General features: G+C 35.5%; 1 protein-coding gene across 10 annotated transcripts in view; it reads right to left on the bottom strand.

The window, feature by feature from the left end:
- LOC135217401 (regulator of G-protein signaling 9-like) overlaps positions 1 to 15,000 on the bottom strand; it is an 835,664-nt gene that overhangs the window by 152,195 nt on the left and 668,469 nt on the right. For all 10 annotated transcript variants that reach the window (XM_064253252.1, XM_064253258.1, XM_064253268.1 and 7 more), the window contains one exon: positions 7,192 to 7,301. In XM_064253252.1, coding sequence (XP_064109322.1) covers positions 7,192 to 7,301 — 110 coding nt within the window. The remainder of the gene's footprint in view (positions 1 to 7,191; positions 7,302 to 15,000) is intronic.

Here is a 15,000-nt window from a genome sequence, read left to right on the forward strand (position 1 = left end):
TACAGGGAATTTCATAAACTATGTTTTTACAAATTGGTTTCTGCTGAATGTTAATTAATGATTTCCCTAGTGTATTTGGATAAGAGAAGATGGAGGGGTTGGAGTGGCCTAAGTTTTTTGTGATCTCTTGTAAATTGGGATTACAATTTTGTTTGTGTATCTTTCCTTTTCTTTGTTTTCTGTGGGTTTGTAAAAAATCCTCTTTGCTTTATGTATGGCTTTTTCTATTATGTGCTTGTAGTATTGTAACAAGATTAGTTGATTTCTGATTGTTTCAAGTTCTTAGTTAAGAAATTCTACGGAGCAAACTCTCAGGCCTCTAAGAAATAGGTTACTTGTTTTCCCATTCTACTCTAAACATTATGCTCGGGAGCAAGGAATTTGATTTTTGTAGAAAGATATCAAAGTCGCCCCACTCACTTTTCCAGTATGTCAAGATGTCTACATAACAAAGTTATATTATACCTGCAGGTTTGATAGGCTTTATAATTACTGTTTCAAAATACTCCATATATAAGTTTGCTAACATGGCACCGGGCGGCCTCCCCATACTGCGACCGAATTTTTGACGGTAAAAGTTATCTCTGAAGGAAAAGACGTTATTAATGATGCAGAGCTGTAGAAGTTGCATTATTCTATTCAATTCTGTGGGGAAGTGGTCAGCAAATGGCTCTAGTTTATTTTTGATGAACGTTAGTACATCTTTTATGGTGATTTTGTGAAAAGGGAGTCTACGTCTAGGCTGAGAAGCTTTACGTTATGTAAAAGGATATTGGCTGATCTAAATGTGTTGCAAAAGTCTTTTGTAAGTTTTATATGACTAAGGGAAAACGTTCCTAAGAAAGGGAGTAGTAACTCACCTAATCATTTTGAAATTCTGTAGTTAAAATCTCTAGCACAAGAGATTATGGGACGGAAGGGATGATCTTTTCGTGAATTTTTTGGGAGGCCGTAAAAATAAGGTAATTTGGGATTGATTGCCTTAAATTTTTCCAACATTTCTATATTTTTTACATTTACCGATGTTTCTGCTTTTTCTGAAGAAATCTACTGGGACAATATGTCTCAAACGATCCCTCCCGAGAGGTAAAACACGCCTTTTGCTCTCCATTCGACGTTCAGACATCTCTACGTATATCTTGTACCACCACAAATACTCAAACTCTCGCAAAAGTTCGGCAAAACACGATTGCGGCAAAAGATCGCTCTCGGACGACGCGTTGATGATGCTTGCTGGTGTGAGAAGAAGGCATTTCGTGCATGCGCACCGGAGTTACGCTTGTAAACAAAACAACAGCTTGATCCGTGAGCTCCCAGCATCCCTCAAGGTGCGTGATTCAAAAGTTTTGCCTAGTAGGCCTATAACTATTTTTCCGCGATTTAAAAAAAAAACTATTTTGCGTTGACGGCACTCGACAGACAATTTTCGTCGACGTTTAATACGTCCAATCGGCGTTAAAGGGATTTGCTCCCAACAATTTCTTACCAAAGAACTTGAAACAATCAGAAATCAACTTATATTATTAAAATACATCAAGCACATAATAGAAAAAGCCATACATAAAGCAAAGAGCTATTTTTACAAACCCACAGAAAACAAAGAATAGGAAAAATACACAAAAAAAATCGTAACCCCTCACGTGGACAATTTACGAGATCACAAAAACCTTAGGCCACTCGAACCCTTCCATCTTCACTTTTCCAAATACACTAGGGAAATCCTTAATTAACGTCCAGCAGAAACCAGTTTGTAAGAACGTATGAGTTTATGAAATTACCTGTAGGGACTGTAATAAGTCATACTATGGAAACATAGGTAAATCTCTTGGAGAGATTAACTCAACATAAACGCTCAGTTAGATATGGACAAAATAGTTCGGCAATTTTCCATCATACAAATAACACAAACCATACCATGGATTGGAACTTATCCCGAATTTTATACATGAGTAGTCAAATGGTGGAATCTTCACGGTTAAAACAAAATAACGGGATCAACCTTTGTAATGGAGCCTGAGATTCTGAACATATAGACAATGTCTTCCTTAAGGCAACGATGAAGAGGATTAAGACAATTAAGAGAACCTATGGCGGCTCAGCGACGACCCCAGGCATCACCTAAGGGCATTTCTCCTACTATATATTTTCCAAATGTAACTTCTTCTGTCACTCCTTGATAAGTATGGTAGTCAGCAACCAAAATAGAGTATTTAGCTTTAAAGCAAATTGTTTTAATCGGCCTTATATACTTGAGACGTATCCTGTTTTAACAGAAGAATTTATTTACATACACATATATATGTATATACTATATATACTATGTATATCTATACATATTGATCGATAATAGTAGATTGTTACACCCACGCAGGCCTTCACAATATAGTTATAACAAGGTTCACTACTTTACAATTATTCAACAGACAAAAGAAAAACAAAAATGCGAAAACAAAAAATAGAACAAACAAAAAGTATAGTATCCTCGACTCGTACATAAAAAGATCACAATTGACAGCAGACGGCCACTGGGAGGAAACCCCTGTGCAAATCATCTACATTGTACACAAGCAGATATTCAAGACAACATTGTTACAATATATGTAACACAAACACAAGAATATATGGTATGTAGAAAGTTCCATGCGTATCTTCCGTAGAATTGAACATCAATGCTGGAATAAACAAGTAAGATATGCGCCGAAGTTTCTTCGGCACAATCGAGTTTTCTGTGCAGTGGTGGCCTCAGCCATGGCCATGAAACTTAGCCACGATCCGGTGGTGGCCTATGTTGTTGGTAGTTAGTACCTATATCGTTGCCAGAAGCACGATTATGGCTAACTTTCGCCTGAAATAAACTAAGTACTTCTGAGGCTAGAGAGCTGTAATTTGGTATGTTTGGTGATTGGAAGATGAATAATCAACATAGGAATTTGGTGCCCTCTAGCCTCAGTAGTTTTGAAGATCTGAGGGCAGATGGACAGACATAACCAGCAGAATAGTTTTTTTTTATTATAATACTCATATAAATGTCATGATTGTACTGTATATCAAAGCTAGTGTAAGCACACATACTCAATCCCTCAGGTATTCCCTTTATTCTATGCCTTTAATTAACGAACAAAATACAGAAGTGTAACACAGCTCAACTTGGATATCATATATGACATAATGAGCAGCCATTCACTGGGAGACACTCCAACTCCAATTAATATATCTTAAATGTCACTTTTCCCTTTCACTACTGATTATTTTAATGTCCACCATTGTAATGTTAATTGCTTTATAGCAAAGAATTACGAGTTAAAGGAAAGGAAAGCGCATCTTCGAGAAGTTCTACAGCACGGAGGCATCCACGCATGTGTTGGAGGTGCCTGTTCTCATGATGGTTCTAGAATCGGCAGGAGTGTTGTGGAATGCAACAGGCGCCGAAGTGTCGTGAGAAACGCCGTGATTTCTGATGTAACACTTCGTCCAGATCCTTCTAAGAAGTTCTAGTAAACTCGGGAGCCTGTGACGTTCGTGCTCCGCCTCCCTCGTAGGCCACGCCCCCAGATTGCCGTATAAATACGACTGATGAAGTAGGAGGAAGCAGATCATCAGTAAGAGCCACAGATCAGATTATCAGTGAGAGATCAGCAGCAGAGATCGTCAGAGAGAGATAAGAGAAGAAGGAACCAACGAATGATCAGAGAGAAAAAGGCGCTCGTGAGTTTGATTGGATTCTGGTCATGTCGTCTGGGACTGGACGACCGAGGCATTTCGACGTAGAGCAAACCTTCGGAGAAGAAACGTTCTACAAGGGATCTTGGGGAGTTCCTGCCCTTCAAGTATCAAGAGTAGACATTGTTTTCTGAAGTATAGTTCTCTTTTTGTGAAGCCAGCTTCGAGCATTAATTTCCGTCAGCTGAAACTTGCCAGGAAGTATTATGTCCAAATGGTCTACATTGGTTAACGGCTGCAGATTCGTGTTGGGGGGGGGGGGGGGGGGGGGGGGGGGGGGGGGGGGTCTCAGCGACCTGAGCAAGGATGTTACTTGGCTCTCACTGGGTCCTCTCATGTCTTCTAAGGGGCGCGATGTTCTCGGTGGGTTGGGGCGTGCTGTCTGGTCCCTGTTGGCTTGGTATTCCTTCTCCTGCTAGAGGGGAGTATATGGACGTTGGACGTTCAAGGTCGGCTTCTGAATAGCGATGCTTACCGCTTCGGTTATTAAGAGGCGAACATAGTTGTCTTCTCTGTGCACGACTTGGGTGCCTTCTCAATGGTGCTATGATCAGTAGTGCCTATATATTCACAGACGTTGGACTTCATAATAGCTGAACATCTGTGAATATGAGGTCTAATCTATTACCAGAAATGTGTCTGGGTTCCTCCTGGACAAAACTCAAGAACAGACTGGCCATGTTGAGCTGTGGAAGTTGAATTTACCTGCTCACTGTGCTTTGCATTACAGTCTCCACAAATGATAAATGAAGCTTCTGAGTCCCGTGACTGAGCCATACTAATTCTTTCCAAAAGACAGTCATATATAAACCATTGGTATTTAAATTGTGGTAAACAGCAAATATGCAAACTTTAGAACTTACTGAAAATTACACAACAGAGCCTCATGGCAACTACACTCCAAATTTTTCTGACGATAAATATAGCCATTCCTTGGATGTTGCGATCACAAATAAAATCAGGACATCAAACCCTGTGATTAAAAATTCAACCTTTGATTTGTTACTACTTATGATAATCCGATAAAAACAACAAAAACAAATCATAGATATGGGCACAACTCCTGAGACAAAGAAAATTTGATCTTATACCCCGTACATTAGAGAAAAGTATTTTGAAATTTTTCTTACAGTGATGAGTAGCAGGCTTATGGTTCAGCTCAATGTCTCCCAAAAGAATTAACAACATAAAATTAATAATATAAAATCAGTATCAAAACTAATACATATACACAAAACAACATTATTGTCAAAATCAACAGAACAATAAACAACAATACTATCAACAACAAAATTATTTACAAAAATTCTGTTGAGAATATAAATAAACATCAATGTAAGTCACTGAAAAAAATGCCGGAAGCAGCTGGTCGACAAGGTGGGGCCGACACCCCATGCAAGATCAAAGAAATCCGCCAGGTTTACCACACCATAAGGAGAGGACAGTCAGGATGGATTAGAAATGAAACAGGCTGTGGACATTTTGGAAGTAATGTCACAACTTGTTATATTAGAATCATTATGCCCTTTGACCACCGTAAACAGGGAAAGTCCAGGTTAGAAAAATGATACTCTCCCGACATGGCCATCTCTGCGCAATGGAACTTGGTATTTGCTAGTTACTGTCTCTACCTGCAGTGGACGCCAAAAAATCTTTCAAATAATATATATTTTTTTAAAATACACGTATACATAAAGCTTTATGACGGCAGTTGCAATTTTATCTGAGAGAAAGCAACAATAATATTGGATAAAACAATGACCCTTAGTGGACCTGCCCGTTTAAATGGATTACATACGTCGCTACTTATTGGTTTCGACTGATGTTCTCTGCTGCATGCTGAGGTCTACATCACGCAGTTGCCAAGTAGCGAGAATAATGATGATGGAAGGAAGGAAACTAAAAAGTTTTGTTAACAGATCATAAGTTAACCAGTATCACGTAAAGAGTTTTTATGTCTGTCTCTTCGTTTACCCAATACTATCTTTTTCGGGATACGATGGGCTGACAGCCATTTCTTAGTCCAGGATTAACAGAACACAATGTTAATCCTGTCTTCGTCAAGGGGCCCAGCCAAGTGAAATTCCACAACGGTCCTGCAAAACTTTTCCCGTGAAGTCGGACAATCAACACAGAACTGAGAGCGACAAAACTTTCCCTTCCCGACCTTCAGCAAATATGAGATTGGTTTCAACATGAATTCGTTCAGGGCCCAGCCATGCTTCGTTTCCTTCCTCAAAAATGAAAATTCCCCGTGCGGTCCTACGCTTCTGTTTTTTTTTTCTTTCTGTGAAAAGACGGGGATATGATAAAAGTTTTTCAAGATCATGCAGAATGTAATTATGTATGTCCGGAACACAAACGCACAATCAAAAGCAGCAGGATCAAGATCAAATTCCTCGCAAATAAGCGAACCATTGCTTGTTTGGAAATCATAAACTTGAATTAGAACTATATGCTAGAGGTCCGACATAGATGAAGTTGATATGTGAATAAATTATGATATTGTAAATTCACAATGACGTAAAGAAATTCCATTTGTACAGAAATTCGATAGCAATCGGTTTATTTTCATCTAGGACTGCATACCTAAGGTGAGGAATGATTCCATTGTGTTTCTTTTCCTTCTCATCAATGTGTCTGATAGGACTCAATTAAAAAATATTTTTCCTTTACCAAGAGTCAGTTCTACAGCAGTTTTCATAGAGCAATGATTCACAAATTGCAAATCAAATAGTTTCAATGAACACTTAAAAACTCAGAAGTCAACTCACGCCCATAAATTTTTCAAGAGGTCAAACTTGCAACAGGGAACCCAACACATCCAATATATAGTTTTCAGAGTCATTACGCTGTTCTCTTCACAAAATTTGCATCTTAATTTTGCAGACAATAAATACATCACAGAAACAATATATCTAATTCTGTATCATAAGCCAAAATGTGATAAGGATTCTTCAAAAGAATTTCGGAAAAACCTACGAAGAAACAAAAGAGAGAGACGCCTCGCCGTTTTCTGATGGGAGGGAGAGGGTCTTTGATCAGCAGGGCAGATGATTTCCAGAGATACCTACCGTTTCTATGCACATGATGCGTCAACCCAGGTCAGTCCTTTTCGTTCTGTGAAGGGAGGATAGACAGGGAGATGTGTTTCCCGAAACAAAGGTTTCTATAACTAATTATTCGTCGTACAAACTGAGTCATCATTATTATTTTTCTTTTAGTGGGGTTAGGGACTAGGGGTGAAGAGGACGAGGGATAATAATGGATGGTAGATAATATACCCACACTGTTTCCTAAGCCTCTACACAAATAATTCGTCTTCCTAAGAAAACTCTTCATCATTCTTATCCCCCCCCCCTTTTTTTTTTTTTTTTTTTTTTTTTTTTTTTTTGAAGAGGTGGTCAACCAAATGAAGTTTCCATGGACTGCTAGTCTTTGCCTCACGTAAGACGTCAAAGAAATTCTCACCTGGAATCTGTAGAGTGAGGAGTCATCCTTGACGATGAGCGAGCGTGACTCTCCCACAGGGAAGAAGTAGCCATACTGGCAGAGCAGGTTCGCCAGGTGGATGGCCTCGGCTGCAAAGAACAAACAACGCATTAGTATTAACAACTCCTAGATGGTCATTTCCACCTCGGCGACACAATGCATGTACACACACTTACTTATACACACTTAGTGTACTTTTACACATGACTGATAGTGCCAACAAATAGATATAAAATAAACCGATTATCATGACGACTACAATTATAATCAGCAAGCTGCAACCCTAGTTGTAGAGCAGGATGTAGCAAGCCCAAGGGATTCAGTTTATAAACACGGAAGTTAAGAGTCTATGCGACTGAATATAATAGCTTCATCAGTATATCTCAATCTTTACTTTGGCATCTGAAATTCAGTTATTTGGATGAACTTGGTTACCCTAGTTATCGCTGGTATATGCATAACGTACATTAGATTTACTGTATTGTAGTTCCATAAGAAAAAATAACTGGAGAAGAAATGACCAAAGGAAACATTGAAGGAACTGACGTCAAAATATTTCATTGTCATTGAACCGACCTGAGTGTCATGAACTGCATCCATCCCTCTGTCATCCAACCGATTTTCCATAGATGCTTATGAACAAATTTGAATGCCTCTAGTCTAGTCTGATTTGCTGTCTGTTTGTGTTTGTCGGTCTGTCGTCTGTCTGTCTGTTTTATCTGACATAAAACATAAGAAATTGCTAAGGCACAACCTGAGCTCTTCATTACACTGGCCCACCTCAAGAAATTAATTTGGTATAAAAAATTTAGATAATGCGAACAAAGAACGGCACAATGCACTTTGGCAAACATGATGATATCAGAGCAGCGAGCAAAATTTTGAATAAAAACTCTGGTAATTCTATGCCCACGAATAACACTGATTGATTAAGAGAATCTGAGGATCTATATTCACAGCACTGAAATATGGAGTACCTTCCCTACGAGCTGGCTTATTTGGGACCCTTTCCAGTTTTCTGTTATGCTATATGAAAGATAACAATGAATTCTACCGAGAGAAGTAGGTGTAATTCAGAAGTTGTCCACTGGAGATTACAGCTGTCAGGAGGCAATTTCGATAAGAATAAAAAAAATAAAGAAAAAAATAGCCATTTATTGTTTTATCCTCCCATGACACTACTCATTTCTTCCTCCTGGTTCTGTGTCTTCCCTTTCTTAACTCAATTGGCCCTTCAGCTTCCTTTCACTCTCGCGTCACAAAGCATGGGACAAATGAAAAGAAACGGAAAGCCTGCTGCTTCTTTTTGTATTCATTTCAAAGACAGGAAGACAAAGTGACCGACCCTCACACGGTGCTGTATACTACAGGACAGTGCAATAGCGTGTATCAAGATGTTATTCATGTCTCTTCTTCCGAAACTGTTGCCATTGCTTTTAAATGCTCCTCCACACATTATCCTTAACTTGCGTGATTAGTGAACGTTAAGCTGTTCCTGTTCCAGGCCATACTCTAACCGAGAAGGGTTGGTGGCATGAGACGGAGAAGGTAAGGGAGTCGAGGCGGAGGGTGGTCGGGCAGGTAGGGGGATTAGGCCCTATTATAGTCTTTTTACTGACATGGCCACCCAAAAAGGAGTTCGTAGTTGCAAAATGTGTACAAACAACAAATAGGTCATGAACAATGGGAGAATTGAAGCCTGACCATTTGAATTACTTATACGTTAGAATATGAATTGAGGAAAATCGTAAAATATTCATAAAACATAATCAACAAAGAAGCATTTTAGAATATATATATATATATATATATATATATATATTATATATATATATATAATAATATATATAATAGTATATATATATATATATATATATATATATATATATGTATATATATATATATATATATATATTATATATATAATATTATATAATAATAATTATATATATATATATATATATAATATATATATATTATAGTATATAATATATATATATATACATATATATATATATATATATATATATATATATATATATATATATATATATATTTATATTAAAAGGCCCATTAAAACACTCTGATTTAAAGCTAAGGTCTTTATTTTGGTGGACTGCCTCCCATCCTTATCAAGTGGTGAATGACTGAACAACTTACATTGGCGAAATATATAGTGGGAAATATGCCCTTAAGTGATTGATGGGATCAAGCTAAGCCGAAGTTGGTTTTCTGTTTATTTGTCTTAATCCACTTCATCAATCCTTAAGGATTATATTGTCTATATGGTCAGAATCCCAGGCTCCCCATTGGGAAAGGAAAGGTTGATCCTATTATCATGTTGTTGTATCAGTGAAGATTCTACCATCTGACATTTGTATCGACAGCTGTTTTGCATAAAATTCGTGTATGATTTCAAATCCATGGTATGGTTTGAATTATTCATATGGAAAATGGCCAAACTATTTTGTCCAAATCTAACTGAGCGCTTATGTTGAGTTAATCTTTTCAAGAGAGATTTTCGTGTGAAACCCTAGTATGACTTATCAAAATCCCTACAGGGGATTTCATATATATATATATATATATATATATATATATATATATATATATATATATATATAATAAAGGTAATGCCATGGAGGAAAATGAAAAGACGAGAAATGCCAAGATCTTTCGGTCTACAGTCAGTCGGAGAGAAACGGCCGAGACAAATTTCGTGGGCCACATCTCCAGAAAGAACCTAGGTGTGGCTATCTGGGTTCAGAGTAACCCAAGGCCAATACAGTATAACAAAGGTGTGGATTATAGCCGGTGGGAATGTTTTGTCGGCGTGGGGTGAATTGTGGCCACTCTGGAAGGTGAGTCACCGATAATCTCTTCTCCGTCTGACCTCTACTATATTGGCCTTGGGTCTACACGACCCTTCACTTGCCTCAAGTTAATGGGTCGTGTAGAGTAAAAGATCTCGGCATCACCTTTTATATAATCCGTGATCAAGTTATTCATATATTTATATATATATTACTATATATATATAGTATATATATATATATATATAATATATATCTATATATCTATATATATATATATAGATATACATGTAATATATAATATATATTATATAATACATATATATATATATATATCTCTATATATATATAATAATATCATATATATATATATCTATATATATAGATATACATCGAGCTACAATGTCCTTTAATATCTAATTCACTCTACCTCGGAATTAATATATTTTCATATATGCTTAACCGAAGGGGAATTTTTTCTCGATAATAGATTTACCTGTACTTGGGCGCGAACGCAGGTACATTATAAATCCAGGACCGTCAGTGGAAGCGGTACCACCCAACCGCGGGAGGCTTAAAGGTATATGTCGTCTCTCACCTCAAATACTTTCTCGCGCTGAAGTATTCGTTGGTTTGGAGACAACATCAACCCGCCTCGACTCCGGTAGTTAAGTAGCGCTTTTGACAACACGTAGCATTACATAAGTCATATCACATTACCGTGATTCATATACATACATCGAGCTACAATGTCCTTTAATATCTAATTCGCTCTACCTCGGAATTAATATATTTTCATATATGCTTAACCGAAGGGGAATTTTTTTCTCGATAATAGATTTACCTGTACTTGGGCGCGAACGCAGGTACATTATAAATCCAGGACCGCCAGTGGAAGCGGTACCACCCAACCGCGGGAGGCTTAAAGGTATATGTCGTCTCTCACCTCAAATACTTTCTCGCGCTGAAGTATTCGTTGGTTTGGAGACAACATCAACCCGCCTCGACTCCGGTAGTTAAGTAGCGCTTTTGACAACACGTAGCATTACATAAGTCATATCACATTACCGTGATTCATACATACATGAATCACGGTAATGTGATATGACTTATGTAAAATGCTACGTGTTGTCAAAAGCGCTACTTAACTACCGGAGTCGAGGCGGGTTGATGTTGTCTCCAAACCAACGAATACTTCAGCGCGACGAAAGCGAAAGTATTTGAGGTTGGGAGAGACGACATATACCTTTAAGCCTCCCGCGGTTGGGTGGTACCGCTTCCACTGGCGGTCCTGGATTTATAATGTACCTGCGTTCGCGCCCAAGTACAGGTAAATCTATTATCGAGAAAAAATTCCCCTTCGGTTAAGCTATATGAAAATATATTAATTCCGAGGTAGAGCGAATTAGATATTAAAGGACATTGTAGCTCGATGTATGTATATGAATCACGGTAATGTGATATGACTTATGTAAAAATGCTACTGTTGTCAAAAGCGCTACTTAACTACCGAGTCGAGGCGGGTTGATGTGTCTCCAAACAAACGAATACTTCAGCGCGAGAAAGTATTTGAGGTGAGAGACGACATATACCTTTAAGCCTCCGCGGTTGGGTGGTACCGCTTCCACTGACGGTCCCTGGATTTATAATGTACCCTGCGTTCGCGCCCAAGTACAGGTAAATCTATTATCGAGAAAAAAACAAAAATTCCCCTTCGGGTTTAAGCATATATGAAAATATATTAATTCGGTGAGAGCGAATTAGATATTAAGGACATTGTAGCTCATGGTATTGTATATGAATCACGTTAATGTGATATGACTTATATATATATATATATATATATATATATATATATATATATATATATATATATATATATATACATATATATATATATATATATATATATATATATATATATATATATAGATATATATATAATATATATATATATATATATATATATATATATATATATATATATATATATATATATATAGATATAGATATATATGATATATATATATATATATATATATATATATATATATATATATATATATATATATATATATACATCTATATCTATATATAATATATATACACACATATATATATATCTATATATATATACATATATAGATATATATATATATATATAATATATATATCATATATATATATATATATATATATATATATATATATATATATATATATATTTATATATATATATATATATGTATATCATATTTTATAACATATATATATATATATCTATATATATATATATATATATATATATACATATATAATCATATATACTAATGTTATTGCCTTCACAAAACATAACTTCCACTCAGTATTGTATGTGATGTTGTAAAGTGTCTGTAATATATTCAGAATCCATCTTAATGTTATCTTACAGCTAATATGTTTAAATAATGTATGTTCAGAATTCACACAAGCATAATATAAAGTTAAGAAAGAACATAGAGTAAACAGCCAATCATACGATGCACATTACTGTCTTGAACCATTCATGTCCAGAAACCCACTTCATGATTGCTGTGTTGCATAAGACTGTTCTAGTAGATCTTTCTTCTGATTAAAACGTTTTACTTTCGATATCTTTCATTTCATTTTAGTAATTTGAGATTCTTTTATTGTGAAACTGTTTGATATTGTTGATAAATTAACTCTTATCTCTCTTGATTTGTCAAAAGAGAATTTATTGTCTTGTTAGTGATTTAATTATGAAGTGGAAATAATATCTCGTTTGCAACTGCTGTGACGTCATTGTTGAGGAAGTGACCACACTATGCTTGCAACCGTATTTCAATAACCATATCTTTTATGTTAAGAGAATTTTATGCTCAGAAACCATGTAATAAAGAAGATTATTTATAGTTGTAATCCCACTATCCGTCTCTTTCTCGTTTTGAAAGAGAATTATTAAGATTAATAGCAGGGCAAAGGCTCCAAAATGTTTCGTAATTATTCAGCCATTTTGAAGGTAGATTTCGCAGATCAGTTAGTTCCTATAGAAGAGAGATTCATTCTTAGACTTATAACTGTGATGTAAAAAGATGCTGAAGCTCTCTCTCTCTCTCTCTCTCTCTTTCTCCTGACCGAGGGAAATTTTGATTTTTATATGGGCACTTGTAACTTTTAGATTTCTTTATTGTCTTAATAGCATGATGGTTATTTGCGGAATCTGAACAGTGTAAATGTATTTTTGTAACGCGGCCTGTGAAAGAGTGTAGTGAATTTGGAAGCTGCAGCAAAAGGGACAAACTGGTATACCAGGCAAAGTGTTATTACAAGTTTTAAGTGCACTTAAAAATATTTATAGTGGTTGGGTAAAATTATTTCATTATTTATACATTGCAAATTTTTTGCAGACTATTTAATTCTTTTGAAGCGTTTATTTCATGTTCCATATGGTTAATGTTTTCTTAGTTTTTTTTTGCAATTCTAGTATTATTCCACATTTTTCTGTGTTTACTTATTTTTGCTTCAACAATTTGTTTGATTAACTTAGGTGTTTTCATAATGATTTAGTATTTCATACTTGATTTAATTTAACTCTTATGAATTGATTTGCATTTAATAGGATTTTTTTTCAAATTTTAATTGTTGCTTAAGTTTGAATTTTACATGAATAATTTAATTCCTTGATAAAATAATTTTCTTGACAAATTAATTTTGTTTGATAATTAAGTCAAGAATTGATTAAACTTTGTGTTGTTTTCAAATAATAGTAAATGTTCCTGAGATTGTGAATTTCATTTATAAATTTTGAATTTAAGAATAGATCTTTTTGTATTTAAAATTCATATAACTGTGTTTCATTTATTAACTACTAGTCATAGGATTTCATTTAGGTAGAAATATGGAGAGGTAATTGTGCTGTTTTCATTCAATTTTATCGAAGTGAGTTATACTTATACTTTTAAAGTTGTTTATGGAGTGATGCCCCTTAAATAATCTAATTCCATATAAGATTACCTCACATCTGATTTAATGAACTTAGTCTAATTTCTTGCATGATTAATAAGTATTTAAGGGATCACTGTTGCCTTTAGAGTAATCAGTTGTATTTTATTTTATCGGTGAAGAAGGTTAAGGTGTCCGGCTGTCGTGAGGTAAAAGTTTTGCCTGATCATATATATATATATATATATATATATATATTATATATATATATATATATATATATATATATATATGGTCAGCTAGCATATATATATATATATATATATATATATTATATATATATATATATATATATGGTCAGCTAGCATATATATATATATATAATATATATATATATATATATATATATATATATATGCTAGATGACCAACCCAGAACTGCCTGGAAAACTCTGAATGACAAGTTATAAACTCTCTCTCTCGTCTCCCAAAACCCTCTACTCTCTCTCTCTCTCTCTCTCTCTCTCTCTCTCTCTCTCTCTCTCTCTCTCTCTCTGCCCTTTCCTGTTGAGATTGTTGCTTCAGTTACATTGCCCAGCATTTTTGACATTTTATATTTCACCACTTCTCACCCTTATTCCTATTGGGGCTGAACTTGGACTTGAAGGGCAATGGGAGTGTCTCTGTTCATCCATATAAAGGTGACGATCGGACTATGTATGTATGTATGTATGTATGTATGTATGTATGTATGTATGTTCGCTACAGACGGCGAAACTGCATGACCGAATAGAACCAAAGTCGGACCATATATGAAGATATTATAGGGGGATGGTTTTTAACCGGCTGCCGTTTTGATCTGGATATCCGGCCCTGATCACTTCATCATTATTATTCGTAGTGAAAAAAGAAAGCATTAAGTATTCTGATAGAACTTCTCTCAAGGATTCCAAACAAATGCGACGTACGGTTACCCGCCGCCAGGTATATACATATAAAATTTGAGTCGAGGAAACCGGTCTCCAAGTAAGTTT

The sequence above is a fragment of the Macrobrachium nipponense genome, chromosome 19 (assembly GCF_015104395.2).
Source record: "Macrobrachium nipponense isolate FS-2020 chromosome 19, ASM1510439v2, whole genome shotgun sequence".
NCBI classification, from domain to species: Eukaryota; Metazoa; Arthropoda; class Malacostraca; order Decapoda; family Palaemonidae; genus Macrobrachium; species Macrobrachium nipponense.